At 46.3% G+C, this 24,972-nt stretch overlaps 2 protein-coding genes across 5 annotated transcripts in view; one reads left to right on the forward strand and one right to left on the reverse strand.

Moving 5' to 3' along the window:
• The window catches only part of DHX32 (DEAH-box helicase 32 (putative)), a 51,011-nt gene extending 34,710 nt beyond the window's left edge, over positions 1–16,301 (reverse strand). Inside the window, exons 1-2 of one of the 3 annotated variants that reach the window (XM_069566854.1) lie at positions 15,980–16,284; positions 14,829–14,884 (exon numbers count right to left, since the gene is read on the reverse strand). The gene's annotated coding sequence lies outside the window, so the exon portion shown is untranslated. Of the gene's footprint in view, positions 1–959; positions 1,806–14,828; positions 14,885–15,979 lie in introns of those variants that run through there. The other 2 variants (XM_069566853.1, XM_069566855.1) reach the window with 2 other exon arrangements.
• A 14-nt stretch (positions 16,302–16,315) lies between these two features.
• Positions 16,316–24,972, forward strand: part of FANK1 (fibronectin type III and ankyrin repeat domains 1) — a 121,744-nt gene continuing 113,087 nt past the window's right edge. The window contains exon 1 of one of the 2 annotated variants that reach the window (XM_069566857.1): positions 16,316–16,443. Coding sequence is in view for 1 of the 2 variants with exons in the window: in XM_069566856.1 (XP_069422957.1) it covers positions 16,431–16,443 (13 nt within the window). In the remaining variant the exon portion in view is untranslated. The remainder of the gene's footprint in view (positions 16,444–24,972) is intronic. The other variant, XM_069566856.1, reaches the window with a different exon arrangement.

Raw genomic sequence — 24,972 nt, forward strand, 5'->3', positions numbered from 1 at the left:
TGAGATTGTCAGAGTTAGTAGTCTCTAACGGCTAGCTTCTAACCATAAGTAATGAAAACAAAACACTTCTCTACTGGTCAAGTCAGGCTCCAGGGAAACAGCCAGTCACTCAGGAAACAATCTTGAGAGTGCCTTCCAGGGCTTAAACTAATAAACGAGGCACTGGTCACACACATAAGGATACTCTGGGGGTAGGACGAAGATACTCTGGGGGTAGGTACAGAACTTTTAAAAAGTCACAGATCACAAGAGGGAGAAACTGATCTCCATGGTGGGGAAAGAACGTGCTGGTTCTATGAGGGTAGAGTTCTTCAAAACTCGTTCTGAAAGCCACTGTTTAAAAATTACAATGGAACTGTCAAGGTGTGATAATACAAATGTAATACGCATTAACTCCACAATTCCGCACCGAGACCAGAGCCACAGAAAAACTCCAAAAACATGGCAGTCTGAGGTCACGGGACAAGCTGACTCTGCGACGGCGCCCAAGAATCAGAAACCTCAACTGCTTAAGAGAAGTCAGTGCTTAGTTTTATGTTCAGCTTTTGTTTCGTTCTGATTAGAATCCCTTCCAAGGGATCTCATCTTACATGTAAATTAAATTACTGTTACTATGACTGAAGACTGCCTTAGGTACTATTTCCGAATTGTTTTCAGTTCAGTCGCTCAGTCATGTCTGACTCTTTGCCACCCCATGGTCTCAGACTGTTTTATCTTAAAAAAAAAAAAAAAAAGGCAGCACTATTACTGTTACTAAACACGTGTCTTTGAAATGTTTCTCTTACAGTGCTCCCTAAAAGTGTAATCATCTTGTAATTAAAGTCTTACTTAGAAAGTACTGACCACGTTGAATCCTCGGGAACAGTCACGGTTTCTGAATAGGCATCTTTCTAGAAGAAAGCTAAGGCTGACCTAGCCTCTTTTCACACAAACCATGTGTACAGATACACATCACCTACTTATCTGTTCTGGTGGCTCAGAGATGACCCACAGAGCAGTGGACTCCACTTCCTCTCCCTGTGAATCTGAGCTGGCCCCGTGACTCGCTGTGACCACAAGAATGCAGTGAAGTGATGCTGGACTACTTCCTGGGCGTTCAATTGCTTGAAAACACTCTCCCTTGGAGCCAGCTGTCGTTCTGTGAGGTGGAGAAGCCACTAGGAGGAGAGCGAGGCTGGGCGTCTGCTGACAAAAGGCACGGCCCGCCAACCACGTGGGTGCGTGGTGGAAGGCGCCCCACCCCGGCACGGCCTCCAGATGACCACAGGCCCGGCCGACGGGACGTCTGCACAAGGAGCGGCCACGGGGGCCCAGTCACCCGGAGAACCACGGGACGGGCCACCAAGTTCCAGCAGCAGAAAACCAGACTTCTGCCGGCTAAACGGAGCACACTCGGGATTTATCTGTTTCTTCATGACTCAAGGTCCGTTGGAGAAGACTCGAGAGTCCCTTGGACTGCAGGGAAATCAAACCAGTCCATCCTAAAGGAGATCAGTCCTGGGTGTTCAATGGAAGGACTGATGCTGAAGCTGAAACTCCAATACTTTGGTCACCTGACTCGAAGAGCTGACTCACTGGAAAAGACCCTGATGCTGGGAAAGATTGGAGGCAGGAGGAGAAGGGGATGACAGAGGATAACATGGTTGGATGGCATCACGGACTCAATGGACACGAGTCTGAGTAAACTCCGGGAGTTGGTGATGGACAGGGAGGCCTGGCGTGCTGTGGTCTATGGGGTCGCGAAGAGTCAGACACGACTGAGCGACTGAACTGAACTGAACAAGGGCACCAACGCACTGGTTCTGTAAGAGAATGAGGTTTCCAGATTTCCCTGAAGTGACGGGGGCCAGAGGCCAGACGCGGCCACAGAGCCCTCCTTCCCCGGGCATGTGGCCCCCACGTCACAAGGTCACTCCCATCTGCTTCTCTAACTACTCTCCTACACGGTGCTTAGAACCAGACAGCCTTGTTGCACAGAAATGCCTGTGAAGGCTGAGTCCACAAAGGGCTCTACGCTGACCCCAGCGAGTCTGAAGGGTAAAGCGATGAAGCCCGCGACACCTATTTGCAGCTCTCTCGGGACCTGTTTTTCTTTCTTTTGGTCTATCTTTATTTATTTGGGCTTCCCTGATAGCTCAGTTGGTAAAGAATCCACCTGCAATGCAGGAGACCCCAGTTTGATTCCTGGGTCAGGAAGATTCTCTGGAGAAGGGAAAGGTTACCCACTCCTGTATTCTTGCGCTTCCCTGTGGCTCAGCTGGATAAGAATCCACCTGCAATGCAGGAGACCTGGGTTCAATCCCTGGGTTGGGAAGATCCCCTGGAGAAGGGAAAGGCTACCCACTCCAGTGCTCTGGCCTGGAGAATCCCATGGAATGCATAGTCCATGGGGTCGCAACGAGTTGAACATGACTGACCGACTTTTACTTTATTTAACTGGAGGGGAACGGGCTTTACAATGTTGTGCTTCTGCCGTACAACAACACGAGTCAGCTGTGAGCATACGTATGTCCCTTCTCTCTCGAGGCCCCCCCACCGCCTCATCCCTTCCCTCTTAGTCGTCACAGAGCATCAGGCTGGGCTCCCTGCGCTGTGCAGCAGCTTCCCACTGGCTATTTACACAGGTGGTGGATAAGTGTCATGGCTGCTCTTCCGGTTTGTCCCACTCTCTCCTTCCCCTGCTGTGTCCACAAGAGCCTTTTACTGTCCTACAGACTGAGTTCCTGGTTTGGAGGGACGAGCGGCTGAGTTTTGACTCCACCAGCTCAAAAGACAGACACACACAGCTCTCCTCACCGATTCAGCAACTGGCGGGACCCGTGCCGATCACTTTCTCCTCGTCACTATGGTTTAATTGCTCAGCTGTGTCCGACTCTTCACCACCCCATGGACTGTGGCCCGCCAGGCTCCTCTGTCCTTGGGATTTCCCTTCTCCGGGGTATCTTCCTGACCCAGGGACTGAACCTGCACCTCCAGCATTGGCAGGCGGGCTCTTTACTACCGAGCCACCAAGGAAGCCCCCCTTTCCCCCAGACGTGCTTAAATACACACAAGGGATTCGTGTCCTGGCCTTGGGCGATTTAATAGTAGCAACCTAAATAAGGGAAAATGAGTAATACAGGCTATACGTCACTCAAAAGTAAAATCTGTCCTGTTATCAATATAAACTACATTCTATGACAAGAATTTTAAATCTGAAAGCAAACTGGCATTTGCCCATTTTTCAAAGCTATCCTACGTGAGACTGTAGATCACATAATTTGTCAAAGACTGCTCTCTAAAGTGCATCTATTACAACTCTTAAATGAGCATTTATGAAAATAATACATTATCCAGCATAACATGAAACCACCTTACCAAGAATCAGAAGTTAACATGTGGCTAACGAGCTACATATTAGCCATTTATATTTTGGCTCTGGGCCAGTAATTCTAGAAATGTAAATGGAGTCCATAGACAAGGATAAAGCTTTCAAGGGACTAAGTCAAATAACGTGGTGAAATTTGTCCTGAATAACTGTTTCACTGTTTGATGCTCCTCATCTGCACTTTCCCCCCATGTTCAACTGAATATCAATGGGTTCTTCACACCTACCAAACCCTCACCTGTACAATTTCAGCAATGCACAGGTCTGGCGATCCCCCAACACTTACTCTCTGGACCTCTTCTCTCTGTAAAAGGCCTGGTAAGGTCTCATCCTGTTTCACGGCTCTAATGCCACGGTATGTGGCGGTCTCCCTGTTTATATGTCCCGTCAAGCCTCTCTCCCTGAACTCCAGTCTCATGCATTCAACTACCTACTAGTCATCTCCAATGTGGATATTTAGCAGGCATTTCACACTTTATGTACCCAAAGCTAAGTGCTGACATCTGCCCCAAAGCCATACACCTGGTCCGCTCATCTTCCTTTCAACTGCTCAGACCCCCAAATCTGAACGTATTCTTCATTTTTTTAAAAATCTCAAATCCCATCTCTGATCCGTCAATGGACTTGCTGGAGAGAACAGCAGCATCCAAAGATGTGCGTGTCCAAAGGCCTGGGATCTTCAATATGTACTCTGCTTGACAAGAGGGCTGCAGATGTGATCAAGTTGAGGACCTTGGCCAAGGGAGATCGTGCTGGTGGGTCCAAGCTAATCACAGGGTCTGAAAATCAGAGACCCCTTCTCAGGTTTAGTCAGAGGGAACACGACCAAGGACGAAGGGTTGGGGAGATGCGATGCTGTTGGCTCTGAGGATGGAGGGCGGGCTTGTGAGCCATAATGCAGTGACCTCTAGAAGCTGGGAAACCAAGGAAAGGAATTCTCTCCTAGAGTGCCTAGAAAGCACCACAGCCCTGCCTGATTTTAAACCAGTGATGAGCATTTAAAAACATGTATTTTAATTTTTATCTCTATATTTGGCTGTGCTGGGTCTCAGTCGCAGTACGTGGATCTCTAGTTGAGACTTGTAGCATCAACTCTTAGTTGGGGCCTGTGGGATCCAGTTCCCTGGTCAGGGCTCCAAACCGAGCCCCCTGCATTGTAAGTACAGAGTCTTAGCCACTGGACCACCAGGGAAATCCCAAACCATGATGAACTAACTTCTAACCAAAGCAAATTATGATAATAAATAAATTACCACTAAATTTGCGGTAATTTGTTACAGGAGCAACAGTTAACTAATACATCTGGAAATGCCCGTTCTACCTTCAAAATATATCAAAACCCCCATAACGTCCACCATGAACAGCTGGTCTGAGCCACTAACCTCTCATCTGGATTACTGCGACATCCTTGTGACTGGTCTTGGTTCCACCCTTAGTCTCTTGCAGTCAAAGTGATCCTGGTAAAGTCTACCTAGGTCTCCTCTGCTCAAAAAATTTCTCGTGATTTAGAAACTTCACCTTACTCCAAGGAAAAACCACAATCCTTAACAGGACCTGCAAGGCCTGTGGGATCCAGAGGCATCACCTCCCTGCCCCAGTTTCCCTGGCTTGCTCTCTCACTCACACTTCTCTGCTCAGGCGGCCCCCTCACTGGTCCTCAAACACACAGCACACGCCTGCCTCAGGGCCTGCTCTGCTCTCCACCCGAAACGCTCCTTTCCTCCGAAACCCAAATGGCCAGCTCCCTTATTCCCTAAAGACCTTCATAGAATGTCAACTCTGCCACGGGGGGCTTCCCTGCCACAGGTCTGCCCTGTCTGAACGTTCAGCCACGCTCCTGTGCCCCAAACCCACTCCCCCAGCTCCTTAGCCTGCCCTGTTTCCTCTTTACATCTGTTTATTGTTGGAGCCCTCCGCAGAGTTGGGGAGGTGTCTTTTTCTCCCCACCTTTACGGCAGAGTTGGCACATGGAAAGCATTCAACAGATACTTGCTGAATGAATGAATGATGTTGCCAGCACATCAGGGTACTGCTGTTCAACCATCCGGGTTGCGCTCTGTTCAGTCAGTGACCAAGCTCTTCGAAACTTCACCGCATTCTGTCCCTTCCATCTCCCTCTGATCCCAGACACCCGTGGCCACCTGCCTTCCTCCCCAGGCTCTCCACTGCAGCCTCTCGTGCACAGATCTGCACTCGCATCACATTATTCCACTCACAGCTCCAGTTAGCTGGCTGCCACTGCATCAACAGAGCTGAGACACTTCTGTTGGGAGCTCACTATGTTTCTGGATTTCAGTGACTTTTTTGCCCCCCGAATATGGCACAGAATAGACCCTTGCTGTTTTTAAAGGTTACGGCCTGAGAGTCTGGTGAATTAGCACATCCGTCAACTGAAATATCTGCGAGCTTTTCGCATGAACCACGCACAGAAATCACAAATTAGCTCCTTTTTCAACATTTCTTAGAGCTGCTTTTTTCTTGATGACTTGAGTGGTTGTGTAGAAAATCACAGAGGTGCACTGAGATCCACACAACAGCGCGCCTCAAGCACGGCCAGCAGACCCCCCGATCTTTCGGGTCACTTGTAAACAACCAATATGAGGAGGCCACATCCCTAAGGATTAGAGAACTACTGAACCATCTGTACTACACACTATCTTTCCTTTCCGTCTCTCTACTCGAACCACTATTGAGCTATATCCTCTTTGGCAGTTTCCACAGCCTGAACCCAGATACAGTGGGTACTCGATTAGCAATCAGGGTGATTCAACCTCTGTCCCTTGGGGATTCTATGCTTTTTAAGACTGACATCAGATTGTGTTTTATTACAGGTGTTATTCTCAATCTAATAGGTTTTCTCTATTCTTAAGCCTTCTCATCTTCAATGCTTGCATTTTCATGTCTTCCATTTTCTTATTCAACCAATATTTGAGTGTCTACTAAGTATCTGGCCTGTGAACATGAGTAACATGTGAACAGGCAGGGCTAGGTCCTGACCTCATGGGGCTTACAGTCTAGCTGAAAACCAAGGTGGGGGGTCAAACAAAGACTCTTAATCTTGTAGTTAAATAAGGAAGACCTCCCTGGTAGCTCAGACGGTAAAGAATCTGCCTGCAGTGCGGGAGACCAGGGTTCAGTCTCTGGGTCGGGAAGATCCTCTGGAGAAGAGAATGGGTACCCACTCCAGTGTTCTTGCCTGGAGAATCCCATCGACAGAGAAGCCTGGTGGGCCACAGTCCATGGGGTGGCAAAAAGTCGGACACGACTAAGTGACTAACACTTTCACCTTCTTTCCAGTAAGTAAAAGAAGGAAGACTGACAGGTATGCGACAGGAAAAAGAAGAGATCCAGAGACAGGTGCATTCACAGATGAGACAAGAGCCCCATCAGGAAAGGCTGGATAAGCTATTACTAAAACTATTAAGTTTTATTTTAAATGTCATGGGTCTAACTCAGTCATTTCTTGATTAAAATTTTTATCTTTTAAACATTTTGCTTTTCTTTACAATTTTGTTAAATCTAACGTGCTACTCAATTTTCTAAATATTACCTATGATTTTTCTAATATCTACCTTCAATTTTCTTTATTACTACTGCATGACAAGTTCTAGGAGAGCTGGCGCCAACTGAATGTAAATGGCAGAATGGAATGGATATTGGAATTATGAGCAAGCTTACCAAACAGGGCAGTAAGTTCAGTTCGGTTCAGTCGCTCAGTCATGTCCGACTCTTTGCAACCCCATGAATCGCAGCACGCCAGGCCTCCCTGTCCATCACCAACTCCCAGAGTTCACTCAAACTCAACATCCATCGAGTCGGTGATACCATCCAGCCATCTCATCCTCTGTCGTCCCCTTCTCCTCCTGCCCCCAATCCCTCCCAGCATCAGAGTCTTTTCCAATGAGTCAACTCTTCACATGAGGTGGCCAAAGTACTGGAGTTTCAGCTTTAGCATCATTCCTTCCAAAGAAATCCCAGGGCTGATCTTCAGAATGGACTGGTTGGATCTCCTTGCAGTCCAAGGGAAGTAAGAGAAACCAGCAAATCCCATTCAAGTGAAAAATTATCAGAAATATTAAAAACTAAACACCACTTCTTGACTATTTAAAATTATTTTCACAAAGGTCTGTGAAAACAGGTCTTTTCTACGATCTAATTCACAGCCTATCCTTTTTCCTCTCCACTGCTTAGGAAAAGTGTTCTGGGAAAAACACACTTACACAAACACCTTGCCTTTTAAAAAATTATTTTAATGTAACTTCCAAATTTGTTTTGACACTATTTATGTGACCAATGCATTTTTCTTGAAGAATTTGTGCTAATTTTCATTGGAAGTTTCAAAAATAATTTAATAACTATTTAAAGTCTCTTCATATTCTGCAGAAGAAGAAATTATTTATTATTCAAATGTTTGCAAACAGGATCATATGGAGAGTCAGGAATTTGTTAGAAATCCTAGAGGATGTCCCTGGTGGTTCAGTGGTTAAGAGTACACCTTGCAATGCAGGGGACACGGGTTCGATCCCTGGTTCTGGAAGATCCCACATGTTGCAGAGCAACTAAGTCCAAGTACCACAATCACTGAGCCTGTGCTCTGGGGCTCTTGAGCCGCTAGTGAAGGCCGAGTGCCCAGAGCCCGAGTTCTGCAACAAGAGAAGCCACCACAAGGAGAAGCCTGTGCCCAACAGAGAGCAGACCCTGCAGCTAGAGAAAAGCCCCCACACACACAGCCACAAAGACCCAGCACAGCCAACATAAATAAAGAAGTCTTTCTAACGGATGTGAGTCTGAGCAAACTCCAGGAGACAGGGAAGGACAGGGAAGCCTGGTGTGCTGCAGTCCATGGGGTTGCAAAGAGTCAGACACGACTTGGCAAATGAACGCCCAACAAGGGGAGCAACTTAGTAAAAGGAAACATCTGTCTACGTGGAATCTTTGGAACAACGCTGGAATACTAACGCAATCTCAGCACATGTGCTCTACACATTCACTCAGGTTTTCACGTGGCGTCCTCCAGCTCCAGGTTTATGATAGACTTCCTAAGGTCAAGATTCACTCCTGAGTCATCTCTGCAGAGTCTACACCGTAACATAGGCCTTTGCAAAGATTATGTGACCAACACATATTAGCTGAAATAATAAACAATACACTCGTGAACCATGATGACAAGGTTTAGAACAAAGGAAGGTTAATGAGGCCCTGCAAGTGAGTAATGACGGTCCTCAGGATAGAGGGCTGTTATTTCTTTGGAGAACAGGATCATTAGTTCCCTATTCCACACCAACTCTGTTCAAAGTGCTTGACTGTGACAAGATAAGGAGCTTGCATTGCAGCGTAAATTAACTGGCTGCTTCCTCCCCTGAAGAAGTCTTGCTATTACCCTGAACTAAACAGTATGATTAGGGCCACAGTCTATTTACATTCTGGCACCAGCTCCTAATCTCACTGCAAACCAGTAAGAGTCTGTGGACTGACACTGGTCTGCACACTGCAGACTTTTGAAAACAAAGGTCCTATCCAACCACCAAAGCTGGACTAGTACTATGGACAGCAATAATGATAATGAGGATGATTCTACCAATTAGCCTTTATGGAGTGCTTACTGGGCGCCAGATGCTGCAAGTACTTAAGCACTTTATATGGATTATTTCATTTAAACTCTTAAGGACCCCATGAGGGTTTACTTTATTATTTCCGTTTTTTTTTTTTTTTAATGAGGAAATTTAAGCCTTCAGAAGCTTAGTTAATTCACTCAGCTTCGAGCTGCTCAGCTGGGGTAGAGCAGGTGCTGAAGTCCTGCAGTCTGCTCTCAGCTTCGCCCCAGGTATGTGTCCCAGGTACGGGTCCAGTGTGTGCTCAACCGTGTCGCACCACGCTGCTCCCTGACTGCGTTAAAGAACTACAGCAGGCTCCCGCAGCAACACTGTGGGGTAGAGAACCACTTGATGTTACAGGAGGTATCAGGCAGGGTGGCCGGGAAAACATACTGTATGATGACGGTTCTTTCATGGAAAGGAAAACATAGCTGTAATCACCCATGCTGAGAGCTGCCATCAAATATCTAATATGAAAGCTTTATTTTCCAGGTGTACTCTATTTTAATCAAAAGCAATGGACTTAACATAACTGGGCTTTTAAGAAGATTACTCCTTTGCTTTCCTTTGTTTTAATTGGCTCAGAGCTCCCCAAAAGCACATCCTATTGTATACCGTCATCCTGCTTATTTAACTTATATGCAGAGTGAAAGTGAAGTCGCTCACTTGTGTCCAACTCTTTGCGACCCCATGGAGTGTCAGAGTACAGCATGTGAAATGCCAGGCTGGATGAAGCATAAGCTGGAATCAAGACTGCTGGGAGAAACACCAATAACCTCAGATATGTAGGTGACACCAGCCTTAGGGCAGAAAGTGAAGAAGAATTCAAGAGCCTCTTGATGAAGGTGAAAGAGGAGAGTGAAACAGCTGTCTTAAAACTCAACATTGAAAAAACGAAGAACATGGCATCAGGTCCAATCACTTCATGGGAAACAGACGGGGTAACAATGGAAACAGTGACAGACTTTTATTTTCTTGGGCTCCAAAATCACTGTGGATGGTGACTGCAGCCATGAAATGAAAAAAGACGCTTACTCCTTGGAAGAAAAGCTATGACAGACCTAGACAGCATATTAAAAAGCAGAGACATTACTTTGCTGACAAAGGTCTGTATAGTCAAAGCTATGGTTTTTCCAGCAGTCATGTAGAGATGTGAGAGCTGAACAATAAAAAAGGCTGAGCACCAAAGAACTGATGCTTTTGAACTGTGATATTGGAGAAGATTCCTGAGAGTCCCTTGGACAGCAAGGAGATCAAACCTGTAAGTCTTAAAGGAAATCAACCCTGAATATTCACTGGAAGGACTGATGCTGAAGTTAAAGCTCCAATACTTGGGCCACCTGATTTGAAGAGCTGACTCATCAGAAAAGACCCTGATGCTGAGAAAGATTGAAGGCGGGAGGAGAATGGGACGACAGAGGATGAGATGGTTGGATGGCATCACTGACTCAATGGACATGAGTTTGAGCAAGCTCTGGGAGTTGGTGACGGACAGGGAAGCCTGGCGGGCTACAGTCCATGGGGTTGAAAAGAGTCAGACACAACCAAGCGATATCTCAATAATAACAATAATATACCAAACACAGGTTGAATTATCAATCCTGCACAATTTTTTTTCAAGAATTCTACATTCTACTGGCAATTTGCACATAAAGACTTCCCAAGCTCAGTCAATGTTTGTGTAGCATAATAACATATTACTCCCTACATGTAAGTCTATAAATCAAGGGTTTTGTTAGAATTTCAAATGGCTGGGCCACTCAGTGCTTTTTAACACTATTTTGATGATTATTTTTACTGGATAATATTCTAAAAACTAACACGTGAGTAAAAGCAAAGTTAATAAAGTATGCTAAAATATTAATTTGACTTATTTATGCAGTCTAGTTAGATATCTGAACAAATGCATGAGCCAATCAAAGTTGAAAACTAAAAATAGGCTATTGCCAGTCTCCCTAAGGAATTCACCGTATTTATTTTACCTACAACATACACAAAATGAACTTTCATACTTCTTTATCAAAGACAGTATTGCTTGGGGCATTATCATACCTCCTGAAGTTATATTTTACTTGAATCGTTGCTCTAAATGGAGATTGTGAAAAACAAGAAATATGAGGAAACTTTTTCACAAAGTGTGTGTGTGTGTGTGTGTGTGTGTGTGTTCAGTCAATCGTGTCTGACTCTCCACGACCCCATGGACTGTAGCCCGCCAGGCTCCTCTGTCCGTGGGATTCTCCAGGCAAGAATGCTGGAGTGGGCTGCCATTTCCTCCTCCATGCTAACAGAGTCATGGGTAGCCATTCTGCACCAACTTTATTAAAACAAGAATCAATGGATACACTACGCTGCGCACTCTAAGGCAGGTGGAGGAAAACAGCATCATTCCAGGGAGCGCCAACACATGGGCCTGGGAGAGCAGGGCTTCTGGTCTGTCCGTCTCTCCAGATTTTCTGGCCCCTCCTCTCCAGCCTCTGCCCCAGAGTTTTATCCCCAGCTGTCTTCTCACCGCACATAACCTCCCCGGAGAATCTCACTCACATTTTAACTTCAATCACTGAGTGCTTCGCCCGAGTTTCTATCTTCATCTCAGACATCTTTCTACAGTTCCAGACCCACACGTCCAAGTAACACTTACGGGACGTCCCAACTTAGCTAACAGGCCATTTCAGGGTGAACGTTCAAAACTGAACTTGTCATCTACCCCACTTCTCACACCTCTGAGAAACAAAAGGCTTCTTTCACGTTCCAGATTCAGCAACTGACAGACAGTGTCGTCAGCAGGAAGTCATCCCTGGCTTCTTCCCCACCTCCACCTCTAGCATCTCCAAGGCTGCTGATTTCACCTCGCTCAGCAGCCCCTCCTCCTGATTCCCAACACCATCACCACCAGAGCCTTAGTTATCTTATTTCTTCACAGAATTGCTGCAAAATCTCCAGTTTTGCTTTTCTGCCTCTATCTGTGGCTCTCCATCAACGTGACATCATTCACAAGCTGCCAGAGACCTCTGTCAAATGCAAAACTGGTCACGTCACTGACTCAAGTGCCTTTTATTACCTTCAAGACAAAAGCCTCACTCCCAGGTTCTTTCTGACTTAGTCTGTATTTGCCCCTCCAGCCTTCCAGTATGTTCTCTCTGCTCCAGCCACAATCCTATCCCCTGTACCTCTGCCCAGTCTCTTCCTCTGCCTGGGTGGTCCCCCTGCCCTCCCAGACAATCCATCAAGTCATTTCCTAGTCCCTCCTGGAGAAGAAATCCAGGTCCCAGGAAGTACCTAACACATTACAGGTGCTCACCAAATATTTGCTGTGTGTACGCTGGAGTTAATGACAACCCTTTACATTTAATAAATTCTTTGCAATATACAAGGAATTTTCATTCACATCTATAATCACATTTGACAACCACTGCAGGTTTTATCATCCCGAGTTATCAATGAGGAAATAATGGCCCCTGACTTTCCCAAGATGGAAGAGCAGGAATTAATGCAATCATCCCTGACTAAAGGCTTGTCTTCTATTATTATCCTACTTAATTATCAGGTACACACTGAAAACCCACTATGAGCTGAAAGGAATACGGAAGCAGCCTAGGTCATGGACTTAGCTCTAAAATGTTTAATCTCATCAGAGGCACAAGACCCGTACACACAAAAAATGAGAAAATTCTACAAGATAGTATAGTATATATATAAAATAGATAACCAATAGGGACCTACCATATACACAGAGAACTATATTCAATATCTTATAAATACTGGAAACAATCTTTAAGGTAAAAGAATCTGAAAAGGAACATATATATATAATATATATGGCTAAATCACTGTACTATATACCTGAAACTAACACGATATCATAAATTATACTTCAAAAAAAAATTCTAAGAAGAAAAAAGAAAGTATAGTGTAGCATAGGGCTAAGTGCCAAAGTGCACAGTGACCCCGGGGGGAACAGAAGTGCACTCAGTGGGCACTCACCTATCCTGGGGGCTTCCTGGGCCTCAGGGGGTAAAACATCGCTCTGCCGATACAGCAGACGCAGAAGACGCGGGTTTGACTCCTAGGTTGGGAAGTTCCCCTGGAGAAAGGAATGGCAAGCCGCTCCAGTATTCTTGCCTGGAAAATCCCATAAACAGGGGAGCCTGGCGGGCTGCAGTCCAGGGGGTCGAAGCCTTGGACGTGACTGAGCGACAGCATGAACACACGCGCACCCGCCCTGGGAAGGCTCTCCAGATAGCAGATGGGGGAGTGGGCAGCATGGCTCTGTAGCCGTTACACCATGAATGATTAAAAGGGCTAACAGAGAGGCATTTCTTAAGTCCAACAATTTGAGTGCAGACCATGACAGGTCTGGAGGACAGAAAGGAAACAGCAAAAATGGAAATATAATTGTTTTCTGCCTTTGACCAAATTCCTTCTGAGTTTTAGAAAGTAACAGAGGGAAGAGTTCCCTCACTATGGAAAAACAGAAATCCAGAAACAAAAATGAAAACTTCCTCTGACTTATGAGAGTAAGTTTATGAAACAGAAGTACATTCATCTGCTTTATTTTCTTTCTTTCCTTTTGAAACCATCCTACTTGAATTAAACCATGTTAACTTCCTAAAGGAATTACTTTTACTTTGAATTCTGATGCGGACAAGAGATTTAAACAAGAAGAAAGGCCACTTCTGTCTCTTAATTGCTACCTTGTTATTTCCTGGGACAGTGCTTTGGCTTGCTACGTGTAGTTGAGCATCAGCAAAGTAAACAATAATGTAATTATTCCCTCCAGTGAAGAGCTGGGAAACTTTTCCGAACATGACAGTGAAAACAAATAGAAAAAGTAGTACAAAATACCCAAAGGGACAACCAATACCTTTACCATTCATTTCAACCTCCAGCCGCTAGCAACCGACCTCAGGTCATCCCCTCCAGTAATAAAGCACGGTCCCTTTATCTAGAGCAATTTCTTTAAAGCTCGTCTCAATCATTCAACAGACATTTAACAAGTACATTGTTACTGGAGAAAAAGAAACTGAATACCAACCCCTGCCTTGGACATTTTTGTATGTATCCCTTCCTCATTTTCACCCCCTTCTTTAGTCATTTGTTCCACAGGTACACAATCCCCTAAAACAAATGCTGTTTTTCAGTTGCCCATGTCACCTATTACCTAAAATATGTCAATGCAAGACTGCCTCAATGTCAAGCTCATAGTTATCGATAAAATCATTCATCTATACTACAAAATATTTACCAATATATATCTCCATTTTATAACACAGTTATCCTCTGGTAAAAAAAAGAAAAAAGTCTGCATATAACTATTTAATTCTCGCGCCCTTGTTACATCGAGATCTACAATTTTGGTTCTTCTTTTTAAATACAAGTGCCTAATCCTTTACTACACGGGAAAATTTAACCCTACCTCCTCTTTTCTGTTAATAAAAGCCAAGCTTTAATCATTATCTTCTTACTTTGACTATGACATTATCAATGAACATCATTATGTTTGTTTCTCCAGTGAAAAGACCAATTCATAACTTGGATAATGATGTGAAAACTAGAATTTGAAAAGACTGTACTACAGAAGAACTGTTGATCTTAGAGCCTTTCTATCTAAAAACCCATTCCACATCTCTAAGTAATAAGAACAGGTAGTCAAGGTACCATGAAGTGTTTACCTTCCAACTTGAATTTATTACTTTAATATTGTAGCTGTTGAATTACAGGTTCTGTATATATCACACCGCTTGTCAATATCCACATAAACATAAACCTTGTGGCTTTGACAATGAATCTGAAAAAGTCCCCAAACAGTCTGAGAGGGGAGAGCCCAATTTGGTGGAATATAATAAATGTCCCTTTCCATCACAGAATACCTGCTTCTCAGGTTCAATTAACCTCTGAAAGTAATTCTCCTTGATGTCCTTGTCATCTGCAGGGTAGGAAAGAATGAGCAGTCATTAACGTGACCCCAAAACGCTCTCTTCTTTTCATTCCCCTCAAGTCCTGTCTAGGGCAGCAGGAGGAACTGATGGAGGGGCCAAAATCTTCAGACCGGAGCACTGCAGGGATCACGCCTTCCCTCCCACCTGCACGTGCATTCCCCTTCTTTTCCTTCTCTCCTCCCCTTAGGGTTGCTCTTCTTGATCTCTACAGCACCCTCCCCGTGGTCTGAATTTTTACAGCCTACCAGATAAAACGCCCGGTGATCCCCAACGCTTCCTGAAAGCACTACCTGCATCGATGTTTTCAAAACCACTCTTAGGAGAAAAAAAAGACTATGGTGTGGGATCTTGCTACAAAAAAGGTTACGGTGTGTTTCACTGCCCTACCAAGCTTTGGTACAGAACGTGCGAGCGCGAAAACCAGGAGCTCTGAAACAAATACACACACACACACACACTTGGTGATACAACTTGGAGCGAAAACCAGGAGCCCTGAAACACACACGCACACGGTGCTACAACTTGGAGCGAAAACCAGGAGCTCTGAAACACACACACACACACACACATACACAATACTAAAACCCGGAAAGATCCGACTGGGGCCCACGGCCTGAAAGGTGACACTCGGGATGACAGTGCAATGTGCGCAGCGGAGGCGCCTTCTCCCCGCTTTTCGGGACCCGGGCGACGCGCTCGGCCCACTGCCGACCACTTGCTCCCATCTGCTAAGAAGCGCTGCCCGCCAAAGTGACACGAGTGGCCGAAGTCCGGCCCCGGGCCGGCCGGGCGCACCCTCCCCACCCGTGGCCGGCCCCCAGCCTCGCGGCCCGGGGGCCCGCAGGGAGGGCGGGTCCGCTCCGCGCGCCCGGCCGCGGCTCCGCGAGGCTGGGGGGCGGCTCGGGGTGGGGGGGGGGCGGCTCGGGGTGGGGGGGGGGCGGCTCGGGGTGGGGGGGGGGCGTCTCCTCCCGGGCGTTTCACCAGTCGGGGCGGGGTGGTCCAGGGCCGACCCGGCGGGCCCGCAACAGGTGCGCCCGGGCCGCCCCCACCCCGGCCTCCCGCCGCCGCGGCCCGGCCTTTACCTGCGGTCTGCGGCCGGAGGCCCGGGCGCGGCCGCCCTTCCCCGCCGAGCTCGCCGGACGCGCGGACTGACGAACGGACGCCTCGGATCGGCGACGGAGGGCCCACGGGGCCCCACCCGAAGGCCCCGCCTGGGACGCGAGGGCCGCCGCGGGGAGGGCGCGACCGCCCGACCAAGCCGCCCCGGGGCAGCGCGCCTTCCGCCCGCGGGCGCCCGCCGCCCGCCGCGCTCTCTGGCCCCCTGGAGACGAGAGGGCCCTCGCGCTCGTTCGCGTTTCCTGGCGTCTTTTGGTCCCTCCCTCTCGCCGTCCTTCCTGCTCCTCCTCCTCCCCCACCCCGCCCTCCGGGTTGTCAGGGCAACCGAAGCGACGCCGGCCCCCCGGAGGAGAGGCGTTAGAAGGGGCTTGCGGCGCCGGGGGCTCGGCCGGTAGGAGCCCGGGAGCAGCTTCCTCTATGGAGCTCCAGAGTAAGGGGGCCGGGGCCGGGGCCAGGGCGGGCCTCCCCCGGAACGGGTGTGGGCGCCCTGCGCGAGGCTCCGCAGGCTTTTTAAAAACGCTTTTGACTTGGATATACGGTCTCCCTTTCGAGAGTCGAGAAAGGGGCTAAATCCCGCGGAGTGTGATCGTCGGGAGCCGGAGGGCTGCGTGAGCTCGGGAATGTGGGCTGGCGGAGGCAGCGCCCCCAGGGTATTGCTTCCTAAAATGACCGCCCCCACAAGCAAATCCATTTCTTGTTACTATTGCTGTCATTATTATTGGAGCTTCCCTGGTGGCTCAGATGGTAAAGAATCCTCCTGCAATGCGGGAGACAGAGGTTCGATTCCTGGGTTGGGAAGATCCCCTGGAGGAGGGCATGGCAACCCACTCCGTTATTCTTGCCTGGAGAATTCCATGGACAGAGGAGCCTGGCGGGAATACAGTCCACAGGGTCGCAGAGTCAGACACGACTGAAGCGGCTTGGCATGGTACAGTCCTCACTGTTTTGTTTGGTACTTTGATTCATTGACCATAAGTCACCGTTCTGCTTCTAAAATGTCAGCAGTTGAACCTGCAAGGAGGCTAGCTCTTGTACTTATTAGAAGATACGGCATCCTCTTCGCAGTAGTCGGAGGTTTGAAGGAGAGAAAAATTTTGAGCTTTGTGCAGGACTGTTTAATTCGTTGCTAGAGGTTCTCCGAGGTAGGCTTGGACACACAAAAAGGAAAAAAAAGTTACGATTTCTCTTTCTGTTTCCCACTTTGTTTGACAAACGGTGAGCAGTCTGGAATTATCCGATCTAACACAAGCTTTAACTTACTGTGTTTTTGATTGTTGTTCAGTGTTCTGTGCTTAGTCGTTCAGTCGTGTCCGACTCTTGCAACCCCATGGACTGTAACCTACCAGGCTCCTCTGTCCATGGGATTCTCCAGGCAAGAATGCTGGAGTGGGTTGCCATGCCCTCCTCCAGGGTATCTTTCCAACCCAGGAATACAACCCAGGGCTCCCACACTGCAGGCGGATTCTTTACCATCTGAGCCACCAGGGAAGCCCATTGATTGTTGTTGTTATATTATTACTACTGCTACTACTACTACTATCCAAACCTCTCTAGGGACACAGAGCTCCATCCTTCTTTCCCAAGCTGTTTTATTGCTCCTTTTGTTCTTAAAATAAGAAGAGTGTTTCATATGGAGACTAGAAAGACCTAGAACTTTTATAGGAGGATGCAGTTTAACTCTGAAAACCAAGTTGTCTTTTCTTGCACAATTTCAGAAATGAAAGTACTCAGACCATGTCCATTCTCTGGGGTATATGCTGATGTTAAAGGTCGTTAGTTTCCAAGGAGGTTTCTAAAGAGTTTTTCCTTTCTTTTAACTCCCTTGCTGAGCAGAAAACTTATAAGTTGAGAATTATAGTTTGAGTGGATTTTATCCACTATTCTATCACTCACACTTGTAACTCTCTGGATTTTGTGTGTTATCTAACCTGTTGAAAGAAATTTAACTTACAACAATGTTAGAATTTTTGTATCATTTCAAACTAATGCTAGGGTGTGTATGTTCTCTCTTTGCTGCTGCTAAGTCACTTCAGTCGTGTCCGACTCTGTGCGACCCCATAGACGGCAGCCCACCAGGCTCCCCCGTTCCTGGGATTGTCCAGGCAAGAACACTGGAGTGGGTTGCCATTTCCTTTTCCAATGCACGAAAGTGAAAAGTGAAAATGAAGTCGCTCAGTCGTGTCCGACCCTCAGCGACCCCATGGACTGCAGCCCTCCAGGCTCCTCCATCTATGGGATTTTCCAGACGAGAGTGCTAGAGTGGGGTGCCATTATAAAGTGAAGTGAAATATCTCTCTTAAAAATGCCAACTTTATTTCTTCAAATTTATGTTACTGTTTAACCGTGTAAACTAAAAATTTCAAGTATGGTATTGAATTTGGTATTTCCAATTTCAGTACCAATATCAATTTCAAATTCCAATACCAATTTCCATGGTATTCTCTGTGTTCTAAATACTCTCCTGGGGTGGAGGATTGAACAGTGAATAAAACCCTGTTAGCTTTGGTTATCCCTGGGAAACTGAGCAGATACTTGCCCAAGAACTTCTGAAAACCTCCCTGGGGTCTGAGATTAGGGGAAAGGGAATGCACAGAAGGCTTCCGGCAGAATAATCCAACAAAGAGTGTGGGAAAGGGGTTCCAGACAAGTCCCTGAGACCAGAGAGAGCAGTGTGGGTGTAAGGTTCAGAGGTCAAAGATCAGTAGAGCTGTAACTGAGAAGACTAAGGGGTGGAGGGGAGAAGGAAGAAAAGCGACAAGGCTGGAAAAGTGAGTAGGAACTGGATCCTGGAGACTTTGTAAAATGGTGAGAAATTTATTACCTCTATGAATGACACATCCGCTTTATATCTGATCACAGATATATCTGATCACATTGGGTCTTAAGGTGGAGAATATTTGTTAAAGAATCTTTTATGCCTGGGACACAACTGTAAATTTCTTTACATACTCTCAAATGCTGTCACCAGTTTAATTTTAGATAATTCAAACAATGACCATTTACCTTAGAGAATTCTTTAGCAGCCTAATAAGCATCATTTTGGGTGAACGTTAATTTATTTGCTGTTAATACATATTTCAAAGGACAAGATTAGATGGTCTTTAGGTCCTTTTTAACTTCAAGAAATGTACCCTACCAGATTCCACCTGAGACTCAAATTACTATTTTATTCTCTCAAAGATACTGGAAAATACTATGGCTATGATATTAACAAATACTACAATTATACTGTTATCAGTATTATATTAACAATATAGTATGTTGTTATGCCAATATTATCTGGCATATTTTAAGCCTGGTGTGTACATGATACCATTTGTTATTGGGGGGTTTCAAGTAGCATTTTACTGGTGTCGTTGAATATAGCACCAGTAAATTGATTTAAAAGGAGGCACCTTCTTCATTGCCTTTAAGGATTAAACATGTACCTAAGGACAACACCAAAGAACTACTAGAAATAACCCCGAAGTCAGTCTTACCCATTCTGTTTCCACACACTTAAGTTTCTATTACTTTTAGGAGTGACCTTTATTGACTGAGTCGTTAAAATCCCATAAACATAAGCACTTCAAATCCCACAGCTGGATCACACTCTGGCAATAAGCAGAGGGTGACTGGGGCTACCACTGTTTTGCAGAATGATAGTAAGTCAATGATCCAAGAAATGACTCCTAGGGGAAAGGGGCAAATTAAATCAGCTTACAACCCTGGGCTGTTCAGAATGGTTTTGGCTCTTGGCTTACATATTTACATCTTTAATTATTTTCTTCCTAAACTAACAACACTGTTGGAAAGATAACCCATGTATGAAATAACATGAAAAATGCACATCAAATTCCTATTTTTTTTTAAATTTTATTTTTACTTTAATTTGCTTTACAATACTGTATTGGTTTCTTTTTGGCTGTGCTGGGTCTTCACTGCTATGCACCGGCTTTCGCCAGTGGCAGCTAGTGTGGGCCACTCTCCAGTCCAAGTTCTTCTCATCGTGGTGGTTTCTCTTGTTGTGGAGCACAGGCTCTGGGTGCGCCAGCTCAGTAGTTGTGCTGCATGGGCTTAGATACCCTGCAGCGTGTGGAATCTGCCCCGGCCAGGGCTTGAACCTGTGCCCCCTGCATTGGGAGCTGGATTCTTACCCACTGTGCCACCAGTGAAAGTGAAAGCTGCTCAGTTGTGTCCGACTCTTTGCGACCCCATGGACTATACAGTCCATGGAATTCTCCAGGCCAGAATGCTGGAGTGAGTAGCCTTTCCCTTCTCCAGGGCATCTTTTCAACCCAGGGATTGAACCCAGGTGTCTTGCCTTTCAGGCGCATTCTACCAGCTGAGCCACAAGGGAAGCCCAGGAATACTGGAGTGGGGAGCCTATCCTTCTCCAGTGGATCTTCCCAACCCAGGAATCGAACTGGGGTCTCCTGCATTGCAGGCAGATTCTTTACTAACTGAGCTCGCCAGCAGGGAAGTCCCCAATTCCTTTTTTTCCTTTTTCTTTTTAAGAGAAGATTTATGTTCAACAGTACTATCTCTTCCCTAATATTTTAGTAAGTGGCAATGCCAAGGAGTAGCTTTGCAGGTCTTTAAACTTTCCTTTCATGATCTTCCCTAGCCCACTAAATCACCCTAAATAAGCACATACTCTGAATTTTAAAATGTGTATATTTATCAAGTGCAGCATCAAGATACACCCTTAGCTCCCGCTTACAACCATATTGCCACCTGCCCTCTGAACTCTCCCTAAATAAAAAATGCTGGGCCTAGTTCAGGCCAGGCAGCAGTTTCTTGAGAGACACCTCCCTTTTCAAAGGAATCCTAAATGGGATTCTAGGTTACTCCAATGACTAAGAGCCTGAGACGTAGCCTTAAAGGGGTGAAGACCTATTTCTCCAAACCTGTTTTCCCACTGGTCTGCCCCATCTATGGGTAGGATCTCACCATCTTGCCAACTACTCCAGCTGGAAGTCTGAGTGTCATCCTGAGCTCCTCCCTTTTACTCAGCACCCCTCCCACTCACCCCACCCACCAGCGTGCCTGTCTATTCCACCTTACACACACCCTGACTGTGGCTTTCTCTGCAGTCATCACCCATACTCCAAGCCACCATCTTGCCTAACCTGTGATGGGAGTCTCTGCTGATTTCTGCATTTCCTCTCCCTACCTGTGCTCACCTGGGGGCCAGAGTAAGCTTTTCAAAATGCACAGGTCATGTCACTCCCCTGCCAAAAGCCTCCCCCAAGAGTTCTTATCCAGCTGCCTCTGCAACCCACCGCGTATGGGATCTTGGGCACACTGTGCTTCAGCCCAGCAGCCTGTTCGTCCCTTCAGCGTCCCAGGCTCCTTTGGGACTGCGGGCCTTTGCACAGGCTCTTCCCAGGGTGGGGGCGCTCTCCCTCCTGCTTGGCCCCACTCAGTGTCTTCTGCTTTCAGCTGAAATGTCAGCCCGTGCTTCGTGTTCAGGTGTTCAGTCGTGTCCGACTCTGCGACCACATGGACTGTAGCCAGGCTCCTCTGTCCATGGGATTTCCCAGGCAAGAATACTGGAGTGGGTGGCCATTTCCCTCTTCAGGGGATCTTCCCGACCCAGGGATCGAACCCCTGACTCCTGTGTCTCCTGCATTGTAGGCGAATTCTTCACTGCTGAGCGGTCAGGGATGCCCCATGTCACTCCTTGAGTGCTTTTCTCTGATTCTGCAAAGAGGGTCAGGCCACCTCCCTATGTTACTCCTGTCTCTGCAATGATCAGAACCTGTAATTCTCTGGTTAATTTTCGCAATCTGTGTTCTCCACCGGGCTGTAGGGTGGCTGAAGAGGGCCCAGTCTACCATTCTGCTTCCAACACTTAACATGGAATAGGCCCCGAACAAGCATTTATTGAGTGGATGGCACTGCTGTAACACCTGGGTGCCTTATTTAATTTTATTTCCTTAAGAGTGTTACGATGTGCTTCAAAGGGAAGCCATTTTACTCTGTAACAGAAAGGGCTGTGCACCAGTGAGATTTGAATTGCCTCTTGTGTTATATGCTTTGGGTAAAGTTCATTTAAATCAGGAGCTTGTAAATGTCAGGTGAATTACAAGTATGGTATTTCTTTTTCTTCACTAGTTTAAAAGGGGATCTTTTAAGTATATCATTCTATCCAGTAAAATTAAGAAAATAAGAAGGCAATCTTATTTGAGGGGACTGAAAGACTGCCAGTTCATAGGTTCAACAAAATCTTTGCACTGCCAAGGAGAACTTATTCATTAATTATCTGAGAGACTGCAGAGTATTTAAGAGCAATAAATTAGTGAAACCCAGGAGTGTTTTTTAAAAGTCTGTGTAACAATTTTTTGTCAAGTAGTCTTAGTTTCTTACAGAGTGAAACAAGTCAGAAAGAAAAACACTAATACAGTATATTAATGTGTATACATGGAATTTAGAAAGATGGTAACGATGACCCTATATGCAAGATAGCAAAAGAGACACAGATGTATAGAACAGTCTTTTGGACTCTGGGAAAGGCGAGGGTGGGATGATTTGAGAGAATAGCACTGAAGCATGTATATTACCATATGTGAAATAGACTACCAGTCCAGGTCCGATGTATGAGACAGGGCGCTCAGGACCCGTGCACTGGGATGACCCTGAGGGATGGGATGCGGAGGAAGGTGGGAGAGGGGTTCAGGATGGGGGACACATGTACACCTATGGCTGATACATGTCAATGTATGGCATAAACCAGTACAGTATTGTAAAGTAATTAGCCTGCAATTAATTTTTTTTAAAAGAATATTAATTCTATCAGTTAGATTGCAATTCAAAAGTTACCATTGAGAAATAAAGGCTTATTTAAATCAAGTTTAAAACTTAAAGAAATTCAAAGCAACAGGTTTTAAGTAGCTATAAAATCCCCGTCAAAATGCTGACTTCATTGCCACCCTGACCTCAGGGTGCTCAGCCCGCCTCAGGGAGGGGCAGACCGACTGGATGGGCGCAGCTGTGTGTCAGCAGAAGCTCAGCACTATCCTCCAACCAAGTCTGTACCCGATACCTTGGATTCCACCTCCGCTTGCTGGGGAAAGAAAGCGCTGTTACCACTTGCTTGGTCTGGGGAATCTGCCCAAACACGCCCAAGAAACTAAACTAAACCGACCAGTTTACTGGAGGGGCTTGTGCCTGAGCATCACCCAAGAGTGGCCTGGATGAGTCATTAAGTACAGAAGGTGGGGTAAACTTGTTCACAAATAAACAATTCACACCAGTGTTCTGTGCATTTCCCTGCTGACTGGGCTGGGGCAAAACTGGAGATGCTTATCCTGGGACCCTGCCCAAGTCTCGGGACATTTCTGACCTGAGCAGCAGAAAGAAAGGAGACATCCCTTGCTTTTAAATTCCTTTAGCTGAAACTCCAATACTTTGGCCACCTGATGCGAAGAGCTGACTCATTTGAAAAGACCCTGATGCTGGGAAAGATTGAGGGCAGGAGGAGAAGGGGACGACAGAGGATGAGATGGTTGGATGGCATCACCAACTCAATGGACATGGATTTGGGTGGACTCCAGGAGTTGGTGATAGATAGGGAGGCCTGGCGTGCTGCAGTCCATGGGGTCGCAAAGAGTTGGACATGACTGAGCGCCGGAACTGAACTGAACTGAGCAGTAACCTGCCCCCTTCCAGGCTGTCAGAGATGCCTTCCTGGCCTCACCTTCTTGGGAGAGCTCTCTCATTCTCATGCTCTCCTGCCTCCTTGTTTCTGCCTGGAGCCCACTCACTGCCCCATCCGTGTGTCTGTCCTTAAAAGCATCTCGCCAACGTTACCATCTCTTAAAACACATTGCCTCTCTGTTTACCCTCCTCCAACCCAAATCAGAGTTAATTTCTCCCTCATAGGTACTGTCTGCACTTTATTACTACTTTATTATTCTAACGTGTCGTGAGTGATATATATTTGTATGTTCAGCTCTCCCATTAGAAGTTACCTTGAAGTGGGGACTTCCCTGGTGGCCCAGTGGTTAAGGATCTGCCTTTCAGTGCAGGAGATGTGGGTTCAATCCTTGGTCAGGAAACTAAGATCCCAAATGCCTTGAGGCAACTAAGCCCTCACATTGCAGCTAGAGAAGTGCCCCAGGGAAGACCTAGCACAGACAACAAAAGAAAGTTAACTTGAAATGGATTAAGGGCTTAAATATAAGACCTGAATTGTAAAGCTCCTACCAGAAAACATAGGGAAAGAGCTCCTCAGCATTGATCTTGGCAATGGTTTTTTGGATATGACACTAAAAGCACAAGCAGCAAAAGCAAAAAATCGACACATCAAAGGAATAGTCTTCTATACAGCAGAGGAGACAGTCAGCAAAACGGAAAGGCAGCCTACAGAACGGGAGAGGATGTTTGCAAACCATCTCTCGGTGAGGGACTGATCATCTCAAACACATTAGGAACTCATACAACTCAATAGCAGGAAAACAATCCATTTTAAAAATGGATAGGAGACCCAAAGAGACATTTTTTCCAAAGAAGAGATATGCAAAAGGTCAACAGATACGTGAAGAAGTGTTCAACATCACTGATCGTCAGGGAAATGTGAATCAGAACCACAAGGAGATGCCACCTTACACCTGTCAGAACGGCTGTTATCAAAAAGATAGAGGTTTAAGTGTAGGCAAGGATGTGGAGAAAAGGAACCCCGGTCCACTGTGATTATCCTCTTAATAACACAGGTCAGCCCTATTCATTATGAGAGGGGGCTGCACAAGTGCCTGAATAGCGGAGGATGAGAATCATTGGCTGTCTTGGAGGCTGGATATTACAGAAATTGTATCAGTTGTATTACTCTATTTAAAGGCTTTTTATAGTTTATATTTATTTTTATATTTGTATTTTCTCTGGCTTCCCTGATAGCTCAGTTGGTAAAGAATCCACACCTGGAATGCAGGAGACCCTGGTTCAATTCCTGGGTCAGGAAGATCCTCTGGAGAAGGGA

Source organism: Ovis canadensis, chromosome 22, assembly GCF_042477335.2.
Source record: "Ovis canadensis isolate MfBH-ARS-UI-01 breed Bighorn chromosome 22, ARS-UI_OviCan_v2, whole genome shotgun sequence".
NCBI lineage: Eukaryota > Metazoa > Chordata > Mammalia > Artiodactyla > Bovidae > Ovis > Ovis canadensis.